This window comes from Camelus dromedarius, chromosome 15 (genome assembly GCF_036321535.1).
Source record: "Camelus dromedarius isolate mCamDro1 chromosome 15, mCamDro1.pat, whole genome shotgun sequence".
Lineage (NCBI taxonomy): Eukaryota > Metazoa > Chordata > Mammalia > Artiodactyla > Camelidae > Camelus > Camelus dromedarius.
The window spans coordinates 40,772,098-40,786,940 of record NC_087450.1 but is presented as its reverse complement, the minus strand read 5'-3'; the positions used below and the strand labels follow the sequence as shown (position 1 = coordinate 40,786,940).

At 40.6% G+C, this 14,843-nt stretch overlaps 1 protein-coding gene across 17 annotated transcripts in view; it reads left to right on the top strand.

Moving 5' to 3' along the window:
- The window catches only part of LTBP1 (latent transforming growth factor beta binding protein 1), a 399,284-nt gene that overhangs the window by 242,701 nt on the left and 141,740 nt on the right, over positions 1-14,843 (top strand). For all 17 annotated transcript variants that reach the window (XM_064494599.1, XM_064494596.1, XM_064494598.1 and 14 more), the window contains 2 exons: positions 5,725-5,827; positions 9,909-9,980. In XM_064494599.1, coding sequence (XP_064350669.1) covers positions 5,725-5,827; positions 9,909-9,980 — 175 coding nt within the window. The remainder of the gene's footprint in view (positions 1-5,724; positions 5,828-9,908; positions 9,981-14,843) is intronic.

The window sequence follows — 14,843 nt, the reverse complement described above, 5'->3', positions numbered from 1 at the left end:
GGTCCAACTTCAGAAGCTGAGCTCTTATCATTTACTCAGTTGCAGGTCATCGTTACACCACTTTTCACTGGGCCCTCAGGGAGTATGATTGTGTGGAAAGGTCAGTTTCACAAAGCACTGACTCTGCCAAACATAGAGATGCCTGGGAGTTTGCTCTGTGTTAGGACGTCTCTTGTTGGGGGCAGCATTTATTGGGGAAACAGATCATTAGTGGTGGACTTCAAATCTCCCTTCTGCTAGTTGTTTGAGAAGTATAGCCAGTGGGCTGTATTGTCCAGTTTCATATTTTGGTCCTCTGATTACTGATCATGTTGACCTTAAATATAATTTCTTCCCTTTTTTCCCTATGAATGATGTATTCTATCCTGATAATTCTCTCTCTCTTTTGAGGGAAAGTATCAGATGTAGAATAAGACACTTTTATAAAAAGGTGTAATCTTTTCCTCCTCTTCTCTTTTTGGTCACTATTTCCACGTTTGCTACATAACTGTGAAGATGCTAGATATTTCATCCAAAGCAATCCAAAACGTTTTTGCTTTGGGAGAGGAAACGGACACTTCCGTTTCCCTGACTCCTGATTAATTTTGATACCTGACTACAAATCGAATCCGAAAGTGGGAGAATTGTCCATGGTGTAGCTCCACCTCGCTCTCCTTCCCTACCTGCTCTCTGTTCCTTTGTATTTGGCCTGCCTTCCTCTGTCCTTCCCCCAGCCCCACCCTGGGGTCCCTTCCAGTGGGTGTTAGGTCTTGGGCTTAGCAAAAACTTCTCCATGCCTTGGGAATCTCTCTCCCTAGTCCAGCCATTGAGTCACTGCCTTGTTCAGCTGTTTCCTAAACACAGCCCTGTACACTCTTATAAGAAGGAGTTGCAGTGAATCAGCCTCTCTCTTTCAAGTTTCACTTCAGTGCAATCTCCAGGAGCATTTAAAAAAATCTGCATCATTGTAACATTTTAAGTTTTATTTATTTATTTCATTCCAGTGCCTTAATCTCTTTGAGAAAATGTTCCCTATTCAAACTCAGAGTATTTCATACTTTTTTTTATAATGGTTCCTGATAACAAAAGAAAATGAGTTACCAACACGTGATAAGAATAATATGTAAGAGTGTTTCAGTATTATCATTTTTAAATGTCTTAAGTAGTAAGTCCTTGACATGGTCACCATCTTTATGAAGTGGCCCTTTTACTGGTGAACTAGCTGAACTCTTTGAATAAAGGTATCCTGAGAGCATAACAAACGGGCCAGCGGTAGGACACTTGATAGGTTGTCCTCCGAGGAGGACGGTGCAGAACCAGCCCATGCTCTGTGTACCCGACACTCTGTCCTGCTGTAACACATGGCCCCAAAGACCGCCATCTTCTAGTCCCCACACCAGAGCTGCTGGAGTAGGGTCAGCCATGCTTGGATGTGCATCATTTGATCTCACCACTGTCCTTGGAATTTGGGATTACTGTCCCGTTGTCTCATTTCTATCTAGTAAGGCTGAGTGATGGGTGAAGCATTTCCCTGCTCATCAGTGAGAGCCTGGGTTTAGACCCCGGTCTAATGATTCCCATCCATTGCTGCTTTCTTTTCCCCAAGGCTGGAGCTTCCTTGTGAAAGATCCACTGCCCGGTGCAGCAAACATGCTTGAGATGAAGACATTTATAGGTACCTGTAATTTTAAGGCATGAAAATTGAATCACTTGAAACCATGCTCCCATGTTTATCCCCTCTTCAAGTTACTGTTCATCTCTGGAGCAACTCCCATGAGTTCTGAATTGACAAAAATTGTAAGCCTTGATACATGTAAGACTGAACATTTCAGCTCCTGTATTTGTAGGGAGTTCTAAAACCAGCTGTGATCACAGCTTTATTTTGAGTATCAGGAAAGGGGTACGGTATTTCAAAAGTGAGTTTTTGCAAGTCAGTATTGTAGATAAGTCTACAGTTAAGTATTCTCAATCAAGTCAAGATTTAGAATAGTACATTGTCTTGCAGTCTGTTAATTTCTTCACAATGGTGAACAATTAAAGATTTTCATACCATGGCTTGGAATAATTGTGTGTTGTGAAAGTCAAACCATTGACATTCATGGAGTAATTGTGATGATTTTTAAGTAGTCTTACCTTCTGATGTATAGTGCTAATAAAGATGGGAACTGTCAGTGAGTTATTTCCATGCACCCAGTCTTCTAAGGATCATGATGATTGGGGCTGCGAGTAGCTCTATTTGATTTTCTTTTTTCTTAATTTAGTTTGCAGAAGTCCTTTAGGAAGAGGCTCAGGCTGGGGTAAGCATCTCTGGAGATGCTGATAGAAGGGAGGAGGTAAGACATAGGAGATGGGTAGGAGTGCATCTGCCCAGACACAGTTCTGTTACAGACTTGAGAGCAACAGAAGTACTTGAGATTGCCTCTAGTGTGTAGTAATTTGCATTTCCTAAATCAAGTACTGCAGCCTGTCAGTGTATAGCACCCCAGATGTGGCAGAAACCATACGACTTACCTGCTTCATATCCTGGACTTGATGAGAGATGGTCCTCCAGCCTTCATTCCCAACGAAGATGTCAGCCTCTTGCATTGTTGAGGAGTCTTAACTGTTGAAAGTCTCCTGCTTAATGAGTTGGAGCCTCTCTTCCTGGATTTGCAGCCTTTAGTCATGCAACTAACTTCAGGCAATGAGTTTGTTTAACACACCTGCACTCCGCCATCATGGCTGCACGTCATCTTACTGTCTCTGCTTTCTTCACTTGACATTCACAGGACCTGATTACCAGAACCTTCATTGTTCCGTTTGGACTGCCCTAGGTGGGCCATGCATCTGCTGGAATCCTAGCACCAGCAGGTGGGGTCATAGTGTCCCCTCGCCTGCAGCCCCAGGTTGTGTGCGCTTTGAGGAACTGTATCATGTTGCTCGATGGACAGGATAGATATTTCTCTCTGACCTGAAATAGCTAAATATTGGGTTATAAATTTAACACATTTCTCCTGGATTTCTTGTAAGATATGCTTTGAAATGAGAGACAGGCTTAGACAGAAAAGACCTAGTGGTGTTGAATGGTCTATTATGTGAGAGCCCTGGGTATGGCCACAAAGATGTCTGAGTTGGAGTTCCTGGCTACACATTGAACTCTGCATAGTTAAATAACTAAAGGGACAAACATGAAACCTCATGCCTTGTTAGAAGCCTGACTTCATCCCGTGCAGTGTTTTCTCATACTGTGCAGACCTGGTTTTGAGAACACACAGTGTCATGGTACCACCTACACTGCCATTTATTTAATCGATTTGGATGGCTTGTGCTGCTCTTGGCTGTGGACCTGCGAAAACAAAGCCATAGGATAAAGCGGCCTGAATCCTGTAATGAAAACCTTGTACCTTTTCTGAGGCCTGGTCGTGAGAAATGATTTATTTTTCCCCTCCCAAATAAAACATTCTAGGAATCTGAGGTGAAAATTGGATTTTAACTGCTACTAAAATTTGGAGCATATAAAAATGGCACGTGTTGAGAGTTTTGCTTGATTATAGAAGAACCTAGAGAGTATGGGAGGAGACTGGTCTACATGGGATGTGCACTGGTGTCTTATGTAAACCTGACTGCTAAACCTGGAAACGCGCTGGTATCTGACATAAATCTGATGCTAAACCTGGGAACACACTGGAAGCACGCTCTGGCAGCAGATGGCAACGGTGGAGACTACTGCGTTCTTAACATAATTATTTTGTTTCCAGTCTGATGCCTGGAGCGGTGTTCCTTCTTCCATGCTTCCTATTTCAGATTTCAGCCTTCTGTGACTAAGCTGGAGGAGTCTGGGAACGTCCTGAACCCAGCCAGCATGTGCTTTTCTTGCCTCAGGTTCTCTATTTCATACATGAGTTCCCTCTCCCTCCCCCTTCTCCCTCTCCTCTCCCCCTGCTCATCATAGACGATTTTGGGAGAGCGTATGACATCCTGTCGAAATCATAAAAAACCACAAAAACCCAAGGACTTCAAAGCTAGATGTAACCAAAACTTCATTAACTGTGCTGGGCCTTCTCTGGTTTTGTTTTACAATTCGGACATGGAGTCACATAGAGCCTCATTCGGAATCCTGCGTGGGCGGACCCAGCGGGAAAGCAGGGCTGTCCCTGGAGGCCTGCCTGGTGACTGGCGTCTACTTTCCGCTGCCCTTCCAGGAGTCACCACCTGCCCCGGCTGTCTGTCGCTGTGTTCTGCTCACTAGCCTGGGCGAGTGTGCTCATTTCCATGGTTTTTCACAGAACCGCTGCATCCTTGGATGGACTGCAGCTAGTTAGTTTGTTCCTTAGTTCCTCCGCTTGTGTGTGCCTTCCTTCCCTCAAGACTTATTGAGCATTTATTTGCCATGTGTCCTGTGTATTGGGTTATACAGATGAATAAGATACATCTGGATTTAATTAGAACGCATAGCAGAGGCAGCGGAACTGTGTAGAGAGTGCCCTGGAGGAGGGAGGCTGGTTGGAGGAAGGGGCTGAAATTGAGGCGACAGGAGGCTTTCCAGTGAGGGTTCTCCAGGGCTGCGGCTTACAGGATAAAGAAAGTTTCTCCAGGCAAAGGAAGAAGGAAGGACATTCCAGAGAGGAGAAACCGCTTTTTGGAAAGACGGTTGGGGTACAGAAAATAAGGAGTCCTTTGATGTGCCTGAAGGATGGATGCAGAGGCCGAGGGGACGGGGAAGAAAGCTGGTCTAAGGTGAGAACAGGCAGGGCCTTACATGTCATGCTGGGGAGTTGGCAGTCTTCAGATGGCAGAGGGTGACTGAAACTTTTCAGTCAGTAGGGTACTGTGATCAGATTTGTCTTTGGAAAGATGGCTCTGGAAACCGTTTGAGAATCTTGTAGAGACTGAGGCAGAGGGACCCCCTTAGATGTGGGACGTGGGCTTAGCCTGCACAGAAGGGATGAAGAGCCAAGTGGCCCTCCCTGCACAACCCCCTCAGAATTGGTACCCAGAGCAGTATGTTTTCCTAGAGCCTTCCCAGCCTCACGGAGCTGCTCTCACTTGAGACCCCTGCCTCCCAGCCTCGTCTGACCTTGAGTGACAAGGAGTCGAGATGGATCTTTCCATTGGTCAACTCATGTTGTTCAGGTGGCCTTGAAGCCTGGCCCTTCTGCCTGCTGGCCTGACTTAAACCTGCCATCACCTTCCGAGCTGGGCTGCCTTCCCTGGGTCAGGCTGCTTGGATGCCTGGAGCCTTCGTCTCGCAGAGCTGACCTGGCTCGGCCCTGCTGGTGTCTGGCCCAGGTCTTGGTGTGGCAGGAGGACAGGGACCTCTTGTAGATGGGATCTGTGCCACGTTCTCAAGGTCTCTGTCCTCACCTCTCCCTTACAGCTCTGTTCCCTGAGGGTCCACAGCAGAGAGTTCAACAGACAGCTGAAACTCAGAGTTTAACTTCTCTCTTAAGTTTTGAGGTTCTTAATAAGGAAAAAAAATGGCTTTGAAAAGTTCAGTTTTATGCAGTGCTCTGAACAGTGACAGGTTTTCTGAAAATGCTCACAATGCCCAGGAGCTCTTGGAAATATGCTTGTTCATTTTAGTGTCCTATTGATTGTGTCCTGGTGTTTTGTTCCAAGGTTTCAGAGCCACCCCACACCCCTGTCCCAGCTCTGTGTCCATAACAAGGGAACTCTTTTATAATGTGACGGTGAAGCACAGCAGTGCTCTGGAGCTGGGCATCCTGCATTCAATTAACCTTCGTATTTCACACCTCATCATTGCAGTGTGGCAAGGCGCTCCCTGGCCTTTCAAAGCAAGAGGACTGCTGTGGAACCGTGGGCACCTCCTGGGGCTTCCACAAATGCCAGAAATGCCCCAAGAAGCCGAGTAAGTGTTGTTCCATCATTCCTTTGCAGGTTACTGTTGCGCATCTGTTTCCTTATGGTGACTTTTAATGGTGAAACAACATTAGACTTTCAAAGAAATCACTCAGAATTGTAGAATGTAGTGTGATAATTTGCATTTCCAGAAACCTTGCAAGTCTGAGAAAGCTTTCATATTGATTCTATTTTTTAATAGACATAGCTATCAGTTGCCTTGTCCAGTTGGATGACTTATTTTTGAAAAAGTCTTTTCAGAAGCAGTGTGCTAAAATAGGCTGTATTTCCTCAGGGGAAATAAAAATAAGATCTCTTCTAAAGTGATAATTAAATGCTTCAAACCCTGGAACAAGTCAGTGCCATTATTTCTTATGTTACATTGCTTAAATTAAGTTTTTATTAATGTCCACCACTTCTCTTGTAGGTTTTTAGACTTCACTGAAAGAAAAGCTAAAATGGAGAAATGAATGATTGCTGATGTGTGAAAGAGAAATTTTTAATCACCAGGACAGTGCTTTCCCCTTTTCTTCTTACTCGCTACTGTTCAATTATCCCACTTTTCATGACATGAAACTCTGTTGACACCCATATGCATTGATTAGTCTATAAAATCTGTTTTTGAGAACCTGTTGATGTGAAGAAACCTAGATTTACATCTTTCTATGACTTTCCCCCAAATTTCTGAATATAGTGTGAACGCTGGATAACTGATTCCTAATATTTTTTTGAAATACAGAAGTAATTTGTTTTATGTTGACTTTTTTCCCTCTTATACATCACATTTTTCCTAAGAAAGCAAGTGATAGTTTTTTCTATCACCTTTTGCTTTATTTAATTGAAGATTTATATAGCTGTTTTTTATAGTTTGTGCTGCAAGGAATTTCTCATTTGCTTTAAGTTGGATATTTTTTATTTTACCGTTCTTTAAACTTCTATTGATTTGATTGATAGTCTCAACTGCCTTTTAAAAAATACTGTTCAACCTAGAATCTGCCATCTTGGAATCACCTCTCCATAAGTCTGTCTCATATACTATTCTTCCATCATCATAATTTGTGTTAAATAAGTGTCTCTGGTTTGGGCTTCCTTGTCTCACAAACTTACATGTTCTCTAAATCTTTCATTGTCTAAAGTTAATTTCACTTATTTTGTTAATAATTGCTCCTGTCTTCTTGTGGAGAAACAGCTTTTGGAAATACCTACTAAAGTTTCTGATAATTAATGAATTCTTCATTTAGGGGGAAAAAGCCACATAAATAAGGACATTCAGTACTGAGACAGTGTCCCCAGTGGACTTTGTACAATATTCAATAGTGATTGGCAATGTGGATTTCCCCCCAGTGGGTTGAGTGTGATGGTCCCTCCTCACTGAAATATCCACTTGCCTAAAATTATTGTGGCTGCCTGACCAAAGGGACATCTGGGAGACATTAGATATGATTTCAAGAGCATGGAGTTTGGAGTTAGGTAGACCTGAGTTTGACTCCCAGCTCTGTCGCTTGCTGTTGAGGCTTACGGATCATGAAACGAGTCTGTATCTAAAATGTTGAAAATCATTGCCTTTTTAAAAATGTCTACCCTTCCTTTTTTGGTTAAGTTTGTCTTTAGGAATATTCTGAAGGGTATGTGTTTCCCACAGCTAAGTCTAAGGACTTGAAGAGTCTAATTCTTACAACTTGGTTTTGAGGCTACATTTATGTTCTCTAATACTTTTTCCATTTTATCTCTTATTTTTCTTTTCCATTTCTCCCCTTCTCTGTGTCTCTTTTGCTTATTTGCTTCTTCTCTTTCCTCTTATTTCCAAATCCCAAAGTTGCAAACAGGGACAGAAATCAGGAGTAAAGGGAACCATAAATGTTAACGTTTTTTGTTTTGTTTTTGTTTTTTAATCTCTAACTTTTACTCTTGACCTTTTGTCATTTTTATCTAGAATTGTATCATTTGGGGATAAATTCACTGTTTTATGTGGTTCTGTTATCTCTATGTTTTATGTTGGTAATTTCAACTCAAACGTGAAAGTACAAAGTTGCTATCCCTTTTACTAAACATTGATGAAAATATATTCATATGTTGGTTCATTTAATGTGTAAAATTGAAGAGATTAATTCTATTTCAGGAAGGGCAATGTAGATTATAAATGAAGTGAACTATTAACATCTTGACATTTACTGCATTTGTGCCGTCCTATGACATGACTCACTCCCAAGAAACACACTCAGGGTCACATACTTCCTGTGTCATTTAAAAAACTTTCCTTTCCTTGGTTGGTACTACTGTCTAAATCAGACTCATTTTGGAAGAAAGCAGACTTTCCTTGGCTTTATAAGCTGGAGTTTTGTGTTCCTTGCCTTTTTTTTTTTTTTTTTTACTCAAAGTAGTTCAAACTTTCGTTTTCAAGTGGCTTTTATTTAATGTTTGAAGTTTTTGTTTAGCCGTATACAGAAAGGCCTTTCATTGTTGATCAGTTCTTACTGTGAAAACTTAATTTTAAATCTGCGGATGATTTCATTAAATAGTCTGTAATCTGTTAAAAATGTACTTAGTGTGAACAAGTCTCTTGTCCTTTAAAAGTTTTTAGAAAGAATTAACATCAAATCCTAAATGGAGGAACTTTAAGGGATCATCTGGCCTGGCTTCCTGACTTGGAGTAAATGACTGTAAATTTTTAAACAAGATATGATCTCTCTTTGCCTTTGAACACTTCAGACAGAGATCCCACAATCTCTGTAGGTCACCTGCTACATACAGGGTGTCCTTGTTACATGGGACAAGACTACTCATGTGGCCAAGGGCTGCATGGGCGACTCCCCATGTACCAACCTCTCTTTCTTTAACCCACCATTCCCAGACTCCTCACTTTAGCCATTTTCCCACAAGGGAAGTATGGCAGAGAAGGAAGTAAATGAGGAGAGGAATGCCACTGGTAAACACTTACCCTGTTGATGAGCAGAGAGAATAAAGAACATGTGTTAGGGGCAAGATAATCGTATTTTCCAAAAGAAAATTTCCTTGTTACTTGCAACTTTCTTTTTTTACTTCTTGTTCAGGTCTTTTCCGTGGTCTAACCCTCCCTCCTATTTTGATTACCGTCCATCTTCTGTTACTCATTATCTTAATAAAAGAACACCTTACTGCAGGAAACAGTGATGTCTGTCACTTAGTGAGTGCTTGTGTTTGCCAAACACTGCAGTAGGCGTTTTGCCTGAATGACCTTGACGCTGCACAACAGCCCTGAGCTGTGCGGTAGATCGGAGCATTCTCACGGTGCAGGATTCCATTTGAAACCTTGTTTCTCAAGGTTGCAGAGCTGTTGATAGGCAGAGTCAAGATGTGGTCAACTTGGTCCCAGGACTTACGCCAAGAAGTCTGTCAGGTGTCACTTTAGGAAGTCAAAATTTGACTAGGACTTTTGATCCTACAAAATTTTTTTTAAATGATAAATTGGTGACCGCATCATTTGTATTGTGGATGAGTTTTCTGAGTGGTGAACCGTACAGCTGATCACAGCAGCCCTTACATCTCCCAGCTTCCTCTCATCACCTTCTGTTCTTTCCAGCCTTATGGTAGGAAGAATAATTGCTCATAACTGGAATATGTGAGCCTGTAATTGAGGCGAGCATATAATTTATTGTCTCAACTGGAACCCTTTTGGGAGTGAAATGGAGTGTTATTAAGGAACTTTGCTGGAACAACAGATTATCACCATAGACTGTCCCAGGCAGACCAGGATGTATAGTCACCCTGTCTGTTAGAAGAAAATTCAACTGCCTGTAGTTAATCATTGGAGGGGAATTGTGTTTTTTGTGATATAAATAATCACTAATTTGAGCAAAATATAGAACAATTTTATGATTCGTTGAATTAACATAATCAAGAGTTACTGACAACTAATTAGAATTTTTATCTTACAAAATATGAAGTATACTGAAAAACAAGGAAAATGTAAAAGAAATTGATAGACATTGGCTTGGTATCTTAGAAATGAGTAAGGTCACTGATGCTTTATGTGGCTTTGGTCATTGCATATAGCCATTTAGGGTTGTAGGAACTTAAACCAAGTGTGTAACAGAATTCTTTCTTCTTGACAGCTTATCACGGATATAGCCAAATGATGGAATGCCTACAAGGTTATAAGCGGGTTAACAACACCTTTTGTCAAGGTAAGCTTAACTGAATTCATGGGTGTATGAGCTCAACAGCTTGGCTTTTTAGAAACCTGAGTTGTTTTGCCCCATTTTGCTCATTAGCCCAGCATGTGATGGTCACACAGTGAACCGCCACCTGCTCACTCCTTTAGGAAATAGAAGTTTAATGTATGGTTGCTTGAATTGCTTCACCACTATTTAACCTTTATGAAACCTGTTCCCTTCTATTGGTGATGCAATCCATGGAAGATGGGATTACATTATGGAGCTCCCTGTGGGCTCCATGCTAGTCACCCCAATCCACACGTGGTTGTGTGCACACATGAGCACATACATGTACCTAGAAGCACCACCTCTTTACCGACATACGATTGGGCAGCAGAGTTCCCTTTTTTCCTCATCAGAATGTTGCTGGCTACCTTGAAATATTCAGATATTAGAATAGACACACATGTCTTAGTCAATAATGTAAACCTATGTAATTAAAGGTGAAATACCCTGAGTGCTCTTGATCAGAATATATTGAAACATACAGCAGATGATCTTCAGAGATCATCTAGTTCAGTATCTCTACTTTACAAATAAGAACATTCAAGCCCAGACTGGTTGAATGACTTCCCAGTGGCTAAATAGAGCTGAGGTTGTAACTCACGTTTGCCAATGCCTAGCTTAGTACCCATATATGGTATCAAATTTTGTTTCAGTTACTTTGAGAGGTGTCCAATTAATTCTCCTAATTTCCCTGTACATGTCTAGGATGAAGGTGGTGGTGTTAGTAACTTGGAAATATGTGTACATTGAAGTAAGCAGAGAAAGAGCCTCCAAGAGTGTTATTGAATGAAAATCCATGTCGAGAACACAGCACATGTCCTCTGACTTGTGGTCTGAGGCTATGTATTCATAGGATAGAGTAGATTAAGGTGACATTAACAGATAGAGATTAATCCCTATTAAAATGGCTCATGTCAAAGGTATATGTTAATTGCCTAAGAATTTTTTCAAGTAAGTTGTTTCTTCCGTACTGCATCCGTGTAACTAGTATGATTTGTAGAGCTTTTGCTGACTTAAAAGGAATCTTCTTTTAAATGCACGTGGGCATACCGTGTCTTTAAAAAGTTTTGCCTTCAAATCATAGATGAGAGAATGATGGCAAAGTTAGAATTAACTGCTCAAGGAGAGGGTGCCCAAGATGCTTTTTGAGAAATATCTGCAAACCTGTAATAGTGCTAGGTATGTGGGAGTAATTCTTGCAACATTATGCAAAAATCAGTAGAATTTATGATACCATTGAAAGATCATATTATGTGGATGGAAGATTGAATTAAATGGATGGAAGAATGAATGGATGGCTAAATGTTATATATTCTACCTTGTGAACCAAGTTGTTTCACCAATTTTGGGTAAAAATCTATATGAAAAGCCCGAACTCATTGTTAGGATGCATTAGTAGAAACAGAATGAGCGGGGCATGGTCTGTAATGACCTTGTACTGTGCCAGTCAGGCTGAATTTGGGGTTTGGGTTTTTGGTGTTTGAGTACTTGGTGTTCATTGTCTTTTGGCTGATAAGATCAGCAGGCCTGGGAAGGGCCTGGAAACAGGAGGATGTTTAGCTTGGAGAAGTGCAGACCAAAGAGAAATAATAGCTGCCTCATAAACATGTCTTTAAATAAATGTTTGATCAACTGTGCGACGAAACAAGACTTTTATGAGTTGCTTCAAAAGCCAAAGTCAGTAGGATGGAGTTATAAGGAGGCATATTTACAACAACTACCAGCAAAGCTTTTCTGTGGAATACACTTGCCTGACGCTAGTGAAACACCTGAGGAAGTACTGAGCCTTCAGCACTTAGAGGTGATCCAGCAGATCCTGAATAGGGATGCTCCAGGAAACTTCTAGAACTTCTGTCCTGTGCTGTACATCCTGTTATATGACTCTGTAGGGACTTTCCTGTTCTCTGCTGCCATTGTTTCTCTGTCATCTGGGATAGAGGTTGTGCATGAGAAGAGAGAAATCACTATGTGTGTGGTCTGTCGCACAAGTTTTAGATCCCAGACATGTAGTTTCCTGAAGTGTCCCTGTGATCAGGCATATCTGCTTGCTCCATTAAGCTATGGAGAGAGGCGGACCCTTACCCTTTACCATTCTAATCCTGCATGGCTAATGTTAGATACACTCCAGAATGTCAGGTGCTCCTAATTTCTCTGAATGTCAAATGATGATGCATATACATATTTTGGGGGTAGGGTGGGATTTGGACGTTTTTAATTGCCATTACAAACTGAGAAAGTAAGTAACTTTGCTAAAGTCACACAGATAATTAAGAGGGCTGGGCAGGATTGAAGTCCTACACCTCCTCTGTCTCTGTGTGCAGCATGGCTTCCTCTACCAATTTTGTGTATGTCTGTGAAGTATTACTAATGTAGATACTAGCTCATGAGAACAGAAGATATGCCATCTGTTGTGAGAACTAGTAGAAGTGAAAGCAATTAATTTGGTTTTATTTAATAAGAAAGGATGATTATCTAATATATTCCTTCTTCTGGCTGGTTCAAGGTTCTAACAGTCTGTATTCATAAAAATACCACCGTGGAAGTGAAAAATTGCAAGTAATCATTTGCTATTTCATTTAGCAAAATAAAATGGAGAATTCTTTAAATAATCCTTTAAATAATTCTTCGAGTTTTTTTGCATTTTCCTTCTCCTGATACGGCTGGAATGGAGTGACCCTTGGCAAGTTTTGTTCATACTGAGCATACAAATGGTTCCGCCTCAGTCAGTTGCACTGATGCTCAGTATCTCTAAACCCTGGCTTAGGTTTGTCTCAGGAGGATATTTGCAAAACAGTGTACTTTTTGGCATGGATTCTGGAGTGAAGTATCACAGAAAATTCCATTTCTTGGTGCCTCAAGAAGGCACTGCTAAATTACACTACAGAAAATATTGACTCATAAAATAATCTGATTTCATTCATCATAATCTGTTAAAATTGCTTTTGAGAGAAGGGCTTAATTTCACTCCCTTTGTCATATTACTGGCCCCTAAAATTGGATAGAACTTTCTCACATTACACGTAATCTTGGTTTTTCCTAGAGCCTTGAAGTGTTCTGATGTTATGCTGAAGTTTTTCAAAAGGAGCCCATTAACCATCTAATTACTTGTGCGTTCCACATTGTTCTTAAGAGTTTAATGTCTTCTCAGTTTACAAAGCACATTTAAAATTAAAGTGATTAATAACTAGAATTACGTTATTTCCTTCAACTAAGTGAATTAATGTCCTGAAACAACTTTCCATGATGGGTACTCAGTAACAAAGAACCAACTGTGCACAAGTTAATTTGAGGAGCTTTCACATAAGTGCCCTCCAAGTTGGGGTTTTTTTTCCTCCCCTCCTCTCTAGTGGTGCTGCAATTATCTCTTCAAAGGAATGATTTATTACATATACACACATGGAGCTCTCAAACCTGCCCTCACTATGCTCAACATTATGGGATTGTTGTAATTTGCTTCATTTATCATAACAAACAATACAATTAAATTTCCTGGTGGAGCTAGAGCAGTATTTGTCATTTGATTATTATGCTAAAGGTTTGATGTAGAACTGGAATTAAATGAAGTAATACCGCGTGGAAATGGTAACAGGAACTCCTACTTTCACACGGCTTCCCTGCATTTTGAGTACTCTCACTTGCTCATAACATTGCCATGGCATGAATGAGTTCTTTAAAATTAGGTGTAAATCTGAAAAAAAAAAATGAAATTAGGTGTACACCTAAAGTTTTAACACTATAATTTGGTCGTGAAAATACTTCGGGACCAATCTATTTAGTGAAATCTTTTATTAAAAGAAAGTATCAAAAATTAACCCAACATTGTAAATCGACTATACTTCAGTTTAAAAAGTGGCTTTTAAAAAGAGGCATTATCTCTTTTGATATGGTTAAAAAAATTTACTTCTTTCATTAGTTGATAGGTATAAAATCAACCTACTGTTTTCTATATTTTTAGCATGTGCCAAGGTGCTGTAGGCAGTGCCAAAATACATAGTTAGAAGATGTCTATGCTTTTAGAATCCAGTGTTTGTATATTCCTTTTTCATAAATAATCTTGAAATCTTTAAAAATACTGAATAATCCACACACATTAATTGGCAGGGACGGCTGAGCTGCAGACTGAGGATATGTGTTGAATGATGAGTAAGACATTGGTCCTGCCCTTTGGATTTAGTGTAATTAAATCAGTCCGAATCAGCAGGATGCAATTTGCTTTGTTCACTCGCCCAAATAGCTGAATTTCAGCTGACTCCAGATGAGCCCGTTAAAGCAGATACGAAAGAGCTGTCCACATAACTCTCTTTTGGCATCATTTTATGACACTGGTTGTTTTGCCTTAATAAAATAAATTTATAGAGCAGATACACTAAGACACAGTCATGCTCAGGACCACAACTCTCAATGCCAGACTCCCTTTTGACAGAAAGCACCCCAAAGTGCATCTGAAACTGAATTTTATTTGGACCATAGAAGAGGTAATGGACATTTTTTTTTCAGGGCCATATCTCTGTCATTAAATGAAACTCACCAATCTTGATTAATAATCCACATAAGGAAGCTATCATGGGACTTTTTGGTTATGAAGAGCTTGCCTGAACTGTAGTTTCCATTTCAGATCTCCTAATGATTATCCAAAAATTTCTGGTGACTGCAGTGTGGTGAGCACATGGAGAAATACTGGTCTTTGAGTACTTTGAAGGGACTAGGCAGTGCAGGTGAGACTCAAGAAAACCTGCTTGGCTGGGGGTAAGAACATGGCCTGTGGCATAGTGCTGGGTTAAAACGGACAGGTAGGGTGAGATGAAGTGATTCATCACTTGAAGACAA